Source organism: Pholcus phalangioides, unplaced genomic scaffold (genome assembly GCF_987345545.1).
Source record: "Pholcus phalangioides strain wild (caught in Gottingen) unplaced genomic scaffold, Ppha-v1.0 ptg000019l_1, whole genome shotgun sequence".
NCBI classification, from domain to species: domain Eukaryota; kingdom Metazoa; phylum Arthropoda; class Arachnida; order Araneae; family Pholcidae; genus Pholcus; species Pholcus phalangioides.
The window spans coordinates 10319240-10333379 of record NW_028301612.1 but is presented as its reverse complement, the minus strand read 5'-3'; the positions used below and the strand labels follow the sequence as shown (position 1 = coordinate 10333379).

The window sequence follows — 14140 nt, the reverse complement described above, 5'->3', positions numbered from 1 at the left end:
AAAAAACGCAGTGAAAAATAAACGATATAAATAACAGTTGTGTGTGAATGAGGTTATAAGAATGGTATACAATGAATAAGAAATAATAATTCTTCTCATCGGCAATCGATACCAAGATTTAATTAATTTGTCTTGATTCTTAATTTAAATCATGATAGTTCTAATTCATTTCCCAACTATATCTTCCAATCAATTATTTAAAATCTTTATCAAAAAAATTATTTTATCGGCATTTATATACCAATGTTTACGTAAAAACATTCAAAATCCCAATAAAAAAAAATAGACGAAAAGATATTAGAAAATCGTTTGATAAATTGCCGCAAGTTGATATACCAAGGTATCTACCCTTCAAAATTAACCCCAAATTTTTGACGATAAAAGTGCTGTATTTTTGAATTTCCGTGAAAAAATTACGAATCCCCTGAAAAACCACAAGTTTATCGATCATCGTTGTTTTAAATGAGAATATTTAGTTATTACAATTTCAAAATAACTTCAAAAGATCAAATCAGGCAAAAAAATCATATTTTTATGCAATTTGTAGAGGTAATTATTCAAAATTTTACATCTTTAAATACATTTCTATTTTCTTTTCAAACAATTAGAGCATTTTTTGAACGAAAATAAAGATCATATCTTTGTATATCAAAATCATATTTCTTACCTAAAAATTCTTCAAAGTTCGACATTTTAAAAGTCTCTTATACATGTTCATATTAATTTGGTTCGGATTAATGTCAGTATCCGTCACCTATTGGAGTCCAAAACTGGAAGACTGGATCAAGAAAGTCACAAGAGATTATATTAATGTATTTACACACACACACGTACACGCAGGTTATCTATTGCACGGACATGGAGTAGATGGAAAGAAAATGGCCGCCCATCCTTCAAACTTGGCGAGAGCACAGATGAGATAGCCTTCCGGATCTCGGGAGCGAATTCTCTCCCAATGGCGACGGGTCGTGCCCAGTTGACCATAGGTGACCATCTGCCAAACCGTGGCCGGAAGTATACGCCGGTGCCGGAAGTGGCACGTGGTTCTCGTGGTTGGAATGGCCGTCTTGGTCTTTGCCTCTGACCACTTCGGTCATGAAGGCGATGTACATGATGGCGAGTCGGAGCGTCTCGATGCGAGATAGCCTCTTCTCGTACGCGAACGTCGGGACTTTCTTTCTGAGTTTGTCGAAAGCCGAATTGAGGTTGAACATGCGACGTCTCTCGCGGATATTAGCCGCTCGTCTTTGAGCGACTGTCGCGACTCGTCTCCTAGGTTTCGACTTAGGGGTGCCATTCGACGAACCGCTCGCACCGTGAGGTTGGTGACCCCCGTTGCCGTTGCACGTGCTCGAACTCCTTCCACTAGACTGGGAACTTCCGAATCTCTGCACTGCCATCGCGGGTATCCTACCGCAATTCGGCCCGGGTAAAGCGAACGGTCCGAAATCGCACGAGGACGCGAAATGTGGTCCGGCCTGTCCCTGGTGGTGGTGATGGTGGTGGTAGGAAGCCGCGAGGGCAGCCGCGCTCTGTGCCTCCCAGGCCAGCGAGGCGTAGTTCTCCGCAGCTGCGAAACTTTCAGTCCCGAAATAGGGCACTCCGAAATTGGCAGCGGCCGTGGAATGTGCAGGTGGAGGTGGATGGTGGTGGTGGTGCCGGAAACCACTCAGGCTGAAATCGGTCGAAAATCCAAAGTCCGCTGCGGCTGCTGCCGCCGCTGCTGCGTTCGTGAGCTCGAGGAAAGCCGCGGCCGCTGAGCTACTGCCGCACTCAGGTGTGCCGCCAAACGTGGCGGCAGCCGTGGCCGAGCTAGCGTGAAAGCGATTGACACCGTTTGACGGGTTGAGTGCGCCCGACATCTTGGGCAATGTGGCGTGTGTTCCGCGCCAGATGCCGCAAGATGAAAGAGAGAGAGGGAGAGCAAGCACAAGTGGAGGATGATGAGGAGCAGGAGGAGGAGGAGGGATGAAACCTCAGCTGGAGGGAGGCTCGTGGATGAGGAAAAAGAGGAGGACACAATTCCTCCGCATCTCTTTCTCCTCTAAATATCTAATTAGTTCACCGAGTCTCAATTCCGCACAATCTCCAACAACAACACCTTCAGGTGCCATCGTTCGAATCTCGGCCGGTCCCGTATGACAGCAGAAGATTTCCAACATCCCCTGCTGGTAGATGTCTTTATCCAGACCATTGATCGTCTCGCTTTTCAACACCTCTGAAAAATGCAGTAACCCGTGTCAGGTTAGTCGTTTCCCAAATACCATCCATACAAACGGTTAAAGGGGGTGAAGATTCACCTCCCTCCTTTTACCAATCTCTTGTTCTAGTATCACCATCTTTCTCCCAATCCCCATGAAGTACCAGTCATGGAGAGTGGGGGGTAAAACTGATTTGGGCGAATATTATGCGACGACCGCACACACATCCCTTCCTCTTAGTTTTCTATGTCCCTTCTCCGCCATCAACAGGGATGACGTCCATTTCCATGCTTCCCAACCCAACTTTTTTTTTTTTTGGTTTTCTTGTTCCTATCCATCCTCTCGCTGTTCCCGGCAATACCTCCCCCACCACCCATTCATTCCCGTTTTGACATCCCCGACTTGTAACGGCTTGCGAAAGGTACATTATGCAACTTTTTGGAAGTGGGGGGGGGGGATCTGTAGAAGGGTAGGAAAAAGAGTAAACGCCATCTTGGATGGCAGCAGCAGTTCACGCCCATCCGTGCGATGCCTTGTGATTTCACGCCTGGAGGGTACACGCGAAAATTGACAGCGACTGCAACAGAGAGAGGAGGTACAAAATGAAAATATTAGTATTAAAAAAAAAGAAAGAATAATAATAATAATAAAGGGGCCTTGTGTGTGCTGCTGTGCGAGGGTTGTGTGTAGAGAGAGAGAGAGAGAAGACGCAATACTGGATATGAAATTAAGACCTCTATCCTCTCCCTTCTCTTATGCCATGTCCACCAGACTCTGGCAGCCAGTAGCAGCGGTTGACGCGCCGGCTGCCGCAATATAGGGCGAGTCAGCTCCAGCCAATCACAGCACCGGCAGGTGTGGCCAAGAATCGATGACAGGGTATGGTGTTTCTGTGTGTGTGTGTGTGTTCTTATCCGGGATTCTTCAGGAATAGGATGGAGTGAGAAAACCATGGGCCAGAGGGTTCGAGAGGAGAAGAGGGATGAAAGAATTTTTTTTTTTTGCTTTCAAGAGGAGGCACAAACAAACATTATACACACAAGGATAAAAGTATTCTTCGGAGAAATTTTTCTTGACTTTCCTTCAGTTTTTGTAGAATTTTTTTTTTTTTCCTGTATTTTTGCAGATAAACCTTTTTAACATCCGGGTAATAGATGATTTTTCAACGATTGATCGTGGCGAGGAAATCGATGCAACGTGGCCATACCGTTGGTTGTTGACATGATCCGGAATTTATTTTTCACTCGAGGAGGAATTTTATTTCAAGTTCAATATTATAAGAATAGGAAAAAAAAAGATTAATTCAGATTATGCGTTTATTTGGTTTTTTTGTTTTTACCCGTTAACTGGCAAGCATTGCAATATACAGAGAGTTTAAGTACAATTTTCACAAATATTCAATAAATGTATGAAAAACAGCTTGCACGCATGATGAAATAACATGATATCAATGGAATTAGATAACTATAACTAAGATAAATTAGATTGATTCAAAATAAAGAAAACTGTTCAGTCCGTAAAATCATGAAAAAAAAGAGATCCGAGATCCATTCATAAATACTTGGGTATTATGAATTGGGTATCATAAATACTTACCATATGACCACACTGCGACTCCAGCAGCAGTGCAATAGTGCTTGGATCCAGATAAATGTAACTTCCTCCCCATAGTTTAATGAAAAAGATCTCAATCTTTTTCATGAAAAAGATTGAGATCTTTTTCATGATTTTATGAACTGAACAGTTTTCTTTTAGTTTGAATCATTTGTTATTCAATTACATTAATTTCATGCAATTTTATCATGAGTGCAAGCTATTGTTAATGCATATTTTTGAAAACGGTATTAAGTATTGTAGACACATGCTAAATTTTTCACTGACATAAGGTAGCATGCGCAATCAAATATATGCGGTAAAAATTTGAAATTAATCAATGAATAAATAATATTTTTATTGAAATTTCTGCATAAGGAAGTTTCTTATCATGTTGAAAGGTAGGAGATACCTCACGCTTCAAATCATTTTTGCCGAATGAACATGCAAAAAGTGTCTTTTCATTGAGCAATAGCATGAAAAATTTTTTTCATCGTCTCATTTTTTCGAATCATTTAGAAATAAAATGAAAATCTCCGAATAATTCCAATTTTTTTTTTTTTTTTTGATGCATTACTTTCTTTTTCCATACTTGACTATCAACTAACTGTATAGCTATAATTTTTGAAGCAATGGATGGCGTTTTGCACTTAGACGTTCTCAAAATTGATTAGCACACGATGAGACTATCCCAACCAGCGTCCAAATTTGCTTTAGAATGACAAATGTGCATTGAAATTTGTTTGGAGGATAAATTCTTGGGAATAATTAACCTCAATTCTTCCTGCCTAATGAGGTTTTCTGCAAACAGAAACAGGATTAAATAGCGAAAAATGGGGGAAAAAAAGAAGCAAAATCAGATTTTACAATACCCAAAACAGCCGGTGTCGTGTTCTGTGTGACCGTGCTGTGTGCGACCAAGATAAATCTAGTCGTGCTCTTGAGCGTCCAAATCCTACGTCATTGTTCACATGAGCAAAAATTAAGCTTTTTTTTTTGGGTCAATTTTCCTTCTTTTTCTTTCTTTAAACCGAGCGCAACTCAGGCATATCACCATCTATGGGTGGTTTACTACCTAGTGAGTTGTGCCGGAAGTGTAACTGTGTGTGTACCTAACAGTCTGAGTGAGTACGTAGTGTTGTTTGACTTTTCAGTGCTGCCATCTATATTTCAGAAGTGAAGCCCTCGCATTCGCGCCTTGAAGTTGTGAACCGCAGAAAACCAACTTCAGCTGACCACCTCTGTGGCGACGGTGGGGTTCGAACCCGGGACCAGCATATAGACCAGCATATAAGTTTCTTAAGTTTAGACAATGAAATTCTAGCTTCTAAAATACGGGTTCAGTTGACTTTCGTTTCCGAGTTCTGTAGGAAAATTATGTTAATCGACAATTTGAAAGGATCAAACTTTCCATTTGCACATGTTTTGTGGAGTAAGTTAGTACATTTGAAATCTTTTGGGCTCAAATTTCAAGGACATTTTTACGAGAAAAAAAATTTACAAATGAGTACAGTAGAGTCTCGCTTATCCGACATAAACGGGCCGGCAGAATGTCGGATAATACGGAAGTGTTAAGGAAAAGCATATTAAACGTCAAACTATGTCATAATTTGGTGCATTAAGAACCTAATAATCATGTTTAGAGCAAAACAACAGAAAGAGTCAAGTAAGAAAATGAACTTGGTTACAGAATATTTTGAAGTTAAATACAGTACTTAAAAAATTTCAGTCCTGTGATGATTTAAAACATTTTTTGATCGTAGTCTGCTTTCCTGACGAGTGCCGTTTCTTCGCTGCCAAATCTCGCCATCTTTGCAGCGTGATTATGTCGATTCCTGTAATTTCTTCTTGTTGCTCAATGTATTTAATTACAGTTTCTATGAAATTTCATTATGTGAAATTCTGAAAGCTCAACAGTTGGTGCTTGATCTCTCTTCTTTTTTTGCGGTGGGACGTCGGATAATACGGAAGGTCGGATAAACGAGACTCCACTGTATATTGGGGAATTGATGAATGGCATAGTATTCTGCTGAAGACACAGCAGCAGGAAAGAATTAAAATAAATTGACTTTACATATGACATCCACAACCAGTGTCGTCTTAATCCATGGGTCCGACCGAGCACAGCCCAGAAACCTCAACTACAGAGGGGCTTCATGAAAATGAGATCTGGTTCAAATTATCGAGAGTAAGCATTTCTAGCAAGGTAGGAGGAGGGGGGCCTCGGAAAAATCATTTCAGCCGAGGGCCTATGATATGATATTTTTTTTTAATGTATTTTATTTATTTATTTTAAATTTTTTGTGAAAAATAATTTTTTTTTGTGAACAAATACGAAATTTCTGACCTGAATTTTTTTTGCGAATAAATGCGAAATTTATTATTTTTATTTAATTATTATTTTTTTTTTCTGCGAAATTTCGGATTTTTTTTGCGAAATTTACGTATCCCTACCCATTACATGTCGAACTGATGTTAGTGAATTTTCCCAGCGATGAATTGCATGGCGGAAATTTTCAGACCTAAGTTTTCGAATCTACACTGACTCAATGTGGTGGCCCGCAGGCATCATGAGAAGTTTGAATTCAATCCGCAATGTCTGGAAGGTTGAAAACCCCCGAGCGAATCTAATACTGATACATAATTAGGAATTACCCCGACTTGTTCTCAGAGACATCCATTGCAAAGGTATCGCCTTATTCTTTAAAAACCATGCCGTTCGATATAAATTTCATTCAAAAATAATTTCGACCGACGGGTATCTTGTTCGCCATGATTCGGATTATGAACTAATTCGGATTTAACGCACAAATAGTCATTAAATATGGACTAGGTATTGATCAGCATTGAAGCCCCAATGAGGTAAATAATCATTTTTGAATTAATTGACTTATATTCCTTGATTCTATGATTTGTTCCTGTAGTTCTTTTTTTGTCTCCATTTATATTGTACTTACGCATCTTAAAATTTTTGTTCAGGAGCAACTCGGTGCTCACTGAAGTACCCTACAGCAGTGATTTTCAATTTAAATTCTAGGGGGATATGGGTGAAAATCAGATGATAGGAGAACCACGCATGGCTCCCACATCCGGCAGCAGGGGCCCTTGAGATCATCACGGGCTCTATATTGATACTTTATATTGTAAAAAAAGAGAATCCTCCCGGTCATCAGGGCTTGGAGCCCTATCAGCACCACCTTTGAGGGAGCCACGACAAGTGGTGAAGGGGCTCCCCGACAGACCAGTCACGACCCAGGCTCTGTCCCTCCCGGGATATAAGCCTTTTACCCTTGCGGGTTGGGTCGCGCTGGGGAGGAAGGGGCTCCCCCACACGCACGCACGCGAACATACACACATTTCGCTTACATTTTTCATTTCTTTTGAATCTAGCATTATTCTCGAAATAGTTTGTGTATTTCTTCATCTTGCAAGTTTATTCAGTTAACTTGCAAGTTAATGCGATATTTAAAATTATTTTAAAGGTGTAAGGTTAAGAGCCATTCGATGGACATCAAGGATGCTCAACCTTTCGGATAGTGCTGACCACTTCATTGGTTTGAAAATAGGTTCACTTAAGTAATCTGCAAATGTGCTCGACATTCAAGTGATCTGGAACTTCGCTACAGATCACTCAAGTGCTCGTAAAGGTGCCATGGGTGGTAATCTAGAACTGTGCAGGGGGTCATTTGAGTGATCCGACAACGTGCCGCGCGCGGGCCGTTCAAATTCTCTGAAACAGTGCCGCGAATCACTCAAGTGAAGCACAACCACCCCACGGGTAGCACAAAGTGCTCAGGATTTGTGCCACGGGTCACTCAAGTGAACTGTAAATATGCTGCGGGTCACGCGAGTGATCTGGGAATGTTACGCGGGCCACCTGGGTGATACAGAACGTCATCACGGATGACTTATGCCATCTGTAAATGTGTCGCTTGGGTCTTTTTTACAAAATTAGGTTTGAGGTCACGGGCAACATCAGATGACTCCGAAGATGACACATTTCGCCCGCAGGTCATGGGGTGAGCATGTATGGTATAATTAGCATAGTACATAAGTAAATTTTATACGGTATCAATTCTTTGAAAGCGCATAATTCTGGTAAAGACGGAGAAGAGCGTGAAAATAGTCTATTACTGCCAAGATCGATCTGGAATTCACTAGGAAAGGCAAATATTTCGATTCGAAATCCAAATTGTTCGTAAGTCGGGAAGTGGGTACAAAATATTCGTTAACTTTTCTCAATAGTTTGGCCTAATTGACCAACAAATAGGCTTAATTCTTTAATTCCTAAATCGAACCAAAGTAGGGAGAAAACTAATGAACTTTCTATTGCCACTCCCCGATTTACGGGCCTTCTTGGTTTTCGAACCGAAATACAGTAACCGCCGCTAATTAAATCACCGGCAAATAAAATCATTTGATTCATAACATCAAAACGCAAAAGGAAATCGTATCGATGTCGATCGATTTACGGAAAATTCACCGGCGGAAAACTTTCGCTGGCATAATTCACAGAAAACAATTTGTCACCAGTGAGTGAGAGGCTGAGTGATTGAGTAATTGAGTGGATGTGTGAACGAGCGAGTGACCGAATGAGTTGGTAAATGCGCTAGCAAATGAGTAACCACACGAGTGACCGAGTGAGCAAGCGATTGATTGAGTGACTATGAATGAGCGATTGAGTAAGTGACAATATGAGTGAGCGATTCAGTAAATGACAGTATGAGGGAGCGATTCAGTAAGTGACTGTATGAGAGAGCGATTGAGTAAGGTAAGTGACAGTAGAAGTGAGCGAATGACCGTATGAGTGATTCAATCACTGGCTAATCGGTTGCTCAACTACTCATTAACTGACTCATTTGCTGGCCTGCTCATTCACTACCTGACTCACTTGCTATCTCAACTGCTCAACTGACACACTCCCTCTCTCTCTCTTTCTTTTTCAATTTCACTCATTTTCCACTTTATCGATGAATAGCTTGTCGGTGAATTTTCCTAGCAGTGAATTGTCCTGTCGGTGAATTGTTGGCGATGAATTTTTCGCGCACGACTTTGGTCCTATACAGTATTTGTTACAGTTTTAATACTCATGTAAGTGTTTTTTTATAGATATTTTATGTAAAAGATGTTATGTTTTGTTCATTTTTGTTTTTAGGACGTGAGTCAGAGGTTATCCGTGACGGTTGTAGCGTCACCAGTCTCGAGACGACCAACAGCGTTCCGACCAAATACGTGGAATGTTGGAGGACTAGTCGTTCGTACGAAAATATGGCAGCTACTATCGACGGACAAAGAGCTTCTGGAGAAATAGAACGAGGTTCGGCCGAGCTGTTGAAATTCATCATACCGCGATTCATGCAAGAAACGGAAGACGACGAATTCCAGGACTGCGTGGATAACGACGATAACGTCACGGGAAGAGGAACGCAAGAATTCGACTTCAACTACGAGAGCACCGTGACCGAGTCCGCAGGTTCAGCGACGAGTAGCGGCGTTACCGAGTGTGTTCGCGATGGGAGCACCACCGCAGCTGTCTCCAACAACACTTCCGAGTTCTATTTACCGTGGGCACTCTAAAACGACGGAACGATGAACTTGCCGCAACCGATTAAATGTTCCGAGTACTTCCGAGCGAACAGAAAGAATGAAATCCCCACGATAGGAGGAGCCGACCTCGGTATCAGTCACACACGCTTTCTGAAAGAGGTTCGTGCTTCACCGGAGACGGGTACCAAGAGCGATGGGAGGACATCCGCGCATTTATGCGACCAAAAATTCAGTGGAGAGACTCCGTGCGACATGGGTGGTGCCGATGTAGGGAGCGTTTCGACGTCCGATGGGACTGAATTCGTGATCGACTTGGAGTCGGACGTTTTCGAAGATGCCAGCCACGATCGAGCCTTTACGAGAAATTTCCAGATAGAGGATTGCGAGAGCAAGGAGTTGGCGGCAACTTCGACGACGACACTCAAAACGGACGAAATCGACGAATCCACGGATAGCGCAGTGACTTTCAACGACTCTTCCAGTTACGAGGTCCACAGAAGAGCCGTAGTATCATCCGGAAACGAAGAATAGCAAGGTCCATCTCAAGTAGATGATGATCGCGAATCCAAATTCTCATTGGTCAATGGTCATCTGAAAAAATCAATTCCTCTCATGGTGGTTATGGAAGATTCGTCGGAAAACAAAGGTATGGAGAACCAATTTTCAGATGATCGATGGCAGCTCACGCCCAGAGCTGTTGTGCAAGACAACTTCCTCTCTTCCCCTCCTAGGAGGCTGGGTCGTGTCGGAGAGCATCTTCTATTTATTGAACAAATGAAAAATTATAATGTACATTCTATATGGAAACAATCCATTAGAAGACATTGAGGATACATACAGTCAAGATTAACTAAGAGAGAAATGTCCGAAGTCTCAACAACGTCGGTTGGAAGCCAAGGAGAACTCGGTACCTCGTCATAGACTCCAGACTTCTAGACTTGCGTACCTGACTCTCCAAGGAGAATGGAATTTCGGCCCAAGAATTTCATGATGAACACGTCGACGAGGTCGGACTCGTAGTTTCATCATCATGACCCGCGCTAAAACGCGAAGATGCAACACCCGTCGCATCGTTGGAATCCGAATTTTTGAGGGCTCCTGACAACGAGTCGAGCAGTGCCTGGAGCAGTCCTTGTCCCGACGCGGCCGAACTCCGAACAGCACTTCGTTCGGAATCGATTTCAGTTCGTATACGGATTGGTCCGGGAATTCGGTCAGTGCGAGAACCGGAGTCACAGTTGCATGTTTCTCATTTACCGATTTAACAACGGCAGCAGAGAGAAAAAATGACCGCCAACATTCGCCGTATCACTTGCACTGTACGCCCGGTCTTCTCGAGGATAAGGATCGCGTCGAGGACGGCCCTCTCGCATCACGTTCCTGGGGACATGGGAGAGTCTACGTTGAGAGGGACTCGCACTCGGCAGAACGATGCTGTTGTGTCGTACGTGGAGCACCAAGAAAGCATCGGGCGCGATTCACGTCTCTTCATGGTAAACGATAAGGAAGTGTGTTTTACACACGTTGTTACTGCATATTGCTCACAAGAAAACACCGCGTCCTTGAGCAAACGAGGAGTCATGATGACGGGAGGGGTCCCAGACGTCGACTCGATTACGGTACGGTCACAGCCCTGAAGATCACTCCAAGGCTGAAAATCAATTGGACAAATCAGACCTCTCACCCTTGAGCGATACAAACGCAAATATAAAAGTTCCTAACTTGTGTAATCGGAATTCTACCAAAAGCCTCTCACGCCGTCAATGGGCTATATCGGTGGCGAAGGTTCGCAAAATGTTTCGAAAACCTCGGACGCGACATTCGAGATCCAGAGCACGTCTCAAAATCATCCGGATTTTTTGAACGTCTCGGGTACCGTCGGTGGCTTTCCAAAATCAAACGCCAGAGCGGATAAATCGCCATCATCCAATTTCCGAAATTCGGCAGGCACCACCAGCAGCAACGATTGACGATAAAAAGGTTCCTTGGTTCCTTGGTGCGAGCCCGAGGACCAGGATACCCAGCTGGACATTCCGTCCGATGTTCTCTTCGAGTCCTTGTCCCAACCCCGAACATAAAAACGAATGCAACGTGCCTAATGCTTCTTCAACTAGTTATGATAATAACGGCAGCTTTAAGTTATTCACCAAAGATGTCGAATTTTTCACCAAAGATTTCAAGCTCACCTCCAAGGAAATCCGACTGGAAGGTCTACTGTTATCATTGGCCCAACTTGAAAATGGGCAACCGTCATCGACACGAAGAAATACGACTGGAACGACCTACGTTGAGTCCCGACTCTCTACGAAAACTTATTCACCGATCCAACGGTCAAAAAAGGATCCGACAATCGGAATCGTCGTGAACAATCCCGCCGACGATAGCAATCCTCTCTTCCGGCATGCAGCGCCAGTCGTTCCCAGGATAATTTACACGCAATCAGAACTACGGTCTCATGATCATGAGTACCACCTCACGGGAGGCTGCTGTCTGTTGTTGCAGCCATCGAAGTACCAGTCCGCCCTGTGCGACACATACGCCGTCGGACACGAACCAATGTGGACCGATCGCGCCGTCGTCACCAACCACCACTGATGCTGCTTGTTCAGGAACGTCGGATCCACGTTCCTCGTAGACGGTCCAGTCATCAGTACATCAGAAAACTCTGGCGGCATGCACTGCGATTACATGCCACGCACATTCCAGGGAAATTATCGCCAGTACCCCCACATCCATCCGGACCACCTATCAACCACCACCCGCTCGTTCAAGCTCTGAAACAGCCCCGGCTGACCTCGGGTTCAGGAATCACTCTGGTGTCTTCAGCCATCTTCGAAAACTCGTCTACGGAATTTGTATCAGTATGGATTGGATTGGATTTTAAATTTTCTGGCGCAAGGACCAATTTGGTCAAACTGCGCCAAAACAAATTATAAAAATCATCCTTTTGTAATGTCAAAATACTAAAATCATGCATGATAAAAAGCAACGTAAAGCATAAAACAATGACATGAATTGTAAAAATCTATAATTTGTTATAAAAACCAATGGCTTTGATGAATTTAAAAACGCGAGATGCATCGCTGTGGTCATTTAAAATGTCATGAAGTGAAAGATGACTTTGACCAAAAGCGGTCGTAAAATGATGACGATGATGTGAACAAGTAAAAGCATGAGCAATGGTTAATGGACTTTGACAATGTGGGCACTGTGGCTGACTCTCTCGTAATAAAAGATATGATTGTGTGATACGACTGTGTCCTATGCGCAACCGGGCAAGCAGAACTTCCTCCTTTCGGTTAGTTCTGCAGCTCGAACGCCAATGGCCAAGTGTGGGCTTGATGGCATGCAGTTTATTATTTACTTGATTGTTCCAGTGCTCCTGCCAGCGGCGATGCATCACTTCCCGGAGGATTGAGAAGTGGTCACTGGCAGGTACCAAAAGGCTATTATCAATGTTGGTTGTTGTTCGAGCTGCGTTGTCTGCTTTTTCGTTGCCCGGTATTCCAACATGACCTGGTACCCAGTAAAATTTTACTGTGGTACCATGATGAGTGAGGTAATTTAGCTCATGGAAAATGGCATGAATGAATGGATGAGTGTGAAAAGTAAAAGAACACAGTGCTTGTAATGCGCTGAGAGAGTCGCTATAGATAATGCATCGTCGGTGGCGTTTGCGTCGTATATGACGTAGAGCCTGAAGGATTGCGTACAGTTCTGCCGAATAAATAGAGAATGTGTCTGGAAGTTTGAAAGATGTCTCCTCACAGCAGATGTAGGCACAACCGACATGGCCAGGGCTCTTGGAGCCGTCGGTATATATGGGGAAGTACCTGTTGTACCTACCCCTGTGCTTAAAGAATATCTGTCGATATATGACATCTGCTGTGGTGGCTCTAGGGTATAATGATAATGAAAGAGAGACATCTGGCAGAGAGTGCTCCCATGGTGCCAGTTGCCAAGCAACTGGGGCCACACGACTGATGTCTAATTCTAGTTCTTCCACAAGTGCCCTCATACGAAGACCGTAAGATGGAACACATGAAGGGCGAGTAGCAAATAGTCTATGAAATGAGGGATTAAAAGTGACACGATGAAGTGGATGACCTGGTAAAGACTTCATTTTGATATAATATTTCAAAGAAAGTTGTTGGCGTCTTGATGTCAGTGATGGCTCGTTGCATTCGACATACAGGCTCTCCATTGGAGACGTCCGGAAAGCTCCAGAACAAATCCGCAGGGCGAGATGGTGGACTGGGTCGAGCACACTCAGATAGCTCCGAGGTGCCGACCCGTATACAATGGAGCCGTAGTCGAGCTTCGATCTTATTAAAGCTTTGTATAAGTGGAGGAGCGACTTACGGTCAGCTCCCCACGATGTAGAAGAGATGACCTTCAAGAGGTTCATCGTCTTCATGCAACGAGCTCTTAATTGCGCAATTTGAGGTTTGAAAGTGAGTTTCTTGTCAAATGTGATGCCGAGGAATTTAGTATTTTCTACAATAGGTATTAGATTGTTATTGAGAAACAATTGTGGGTCATCATGTAGGTCTCGACGCCGACAAAAGTGCATAGCAACAGTCTTGTCAGCGGAGAATGAAAAGCCGTTATTATGAGCCCACTTGCTGATCTTGTTGAGAGCGGTTTGTAATTGTCTCTCGGCTGACCTCATATTCACTGATTGGTAAGATATCAACAGATCATCCACGTAGAGTGCGCCAGTGACAGACAACGGGAGTTGGTTCAACACCCCGTTGAGTCTTAAAATGAAAAGTGTTACACTTAAAATGCTACCTTGA

At 43.3% G+C, this 14140-nt stretch overlaps 1 protein-coding gene across 1 annotated transcript; it reads right to left on the bottom strand.

Annotated features, from left to right (window-relative positions):
* Positions 1 to 578: 578 nt before the first annotated feature.
* Positions 579 to 2441, bottom strand: LOC149071221 (uncharacterized). Its single transcript, XM_089248172.1, has one exon. It carries the CDS (start codon positions 1860 to 1862, stop codon positions 894 to 896), a length of 969 nt encoding a protein of 322 aa, XP_089104298.1. The 5' UTR covers positions 1863 to 2441; the 3' UTR covers positions 579 to 893.
* Positions 2442 to 14140: the final 11699 nt, after the last annotated feature.

Coding starts and splice junctions, on each gene's coding strand:
- LOC149071221 (XM_089248172.1), bottom strand. CDS start 1,862: ATGTCGGGCGCACTCAACCCGTCAAACGGTGTCAATCGCTTTCACGCT.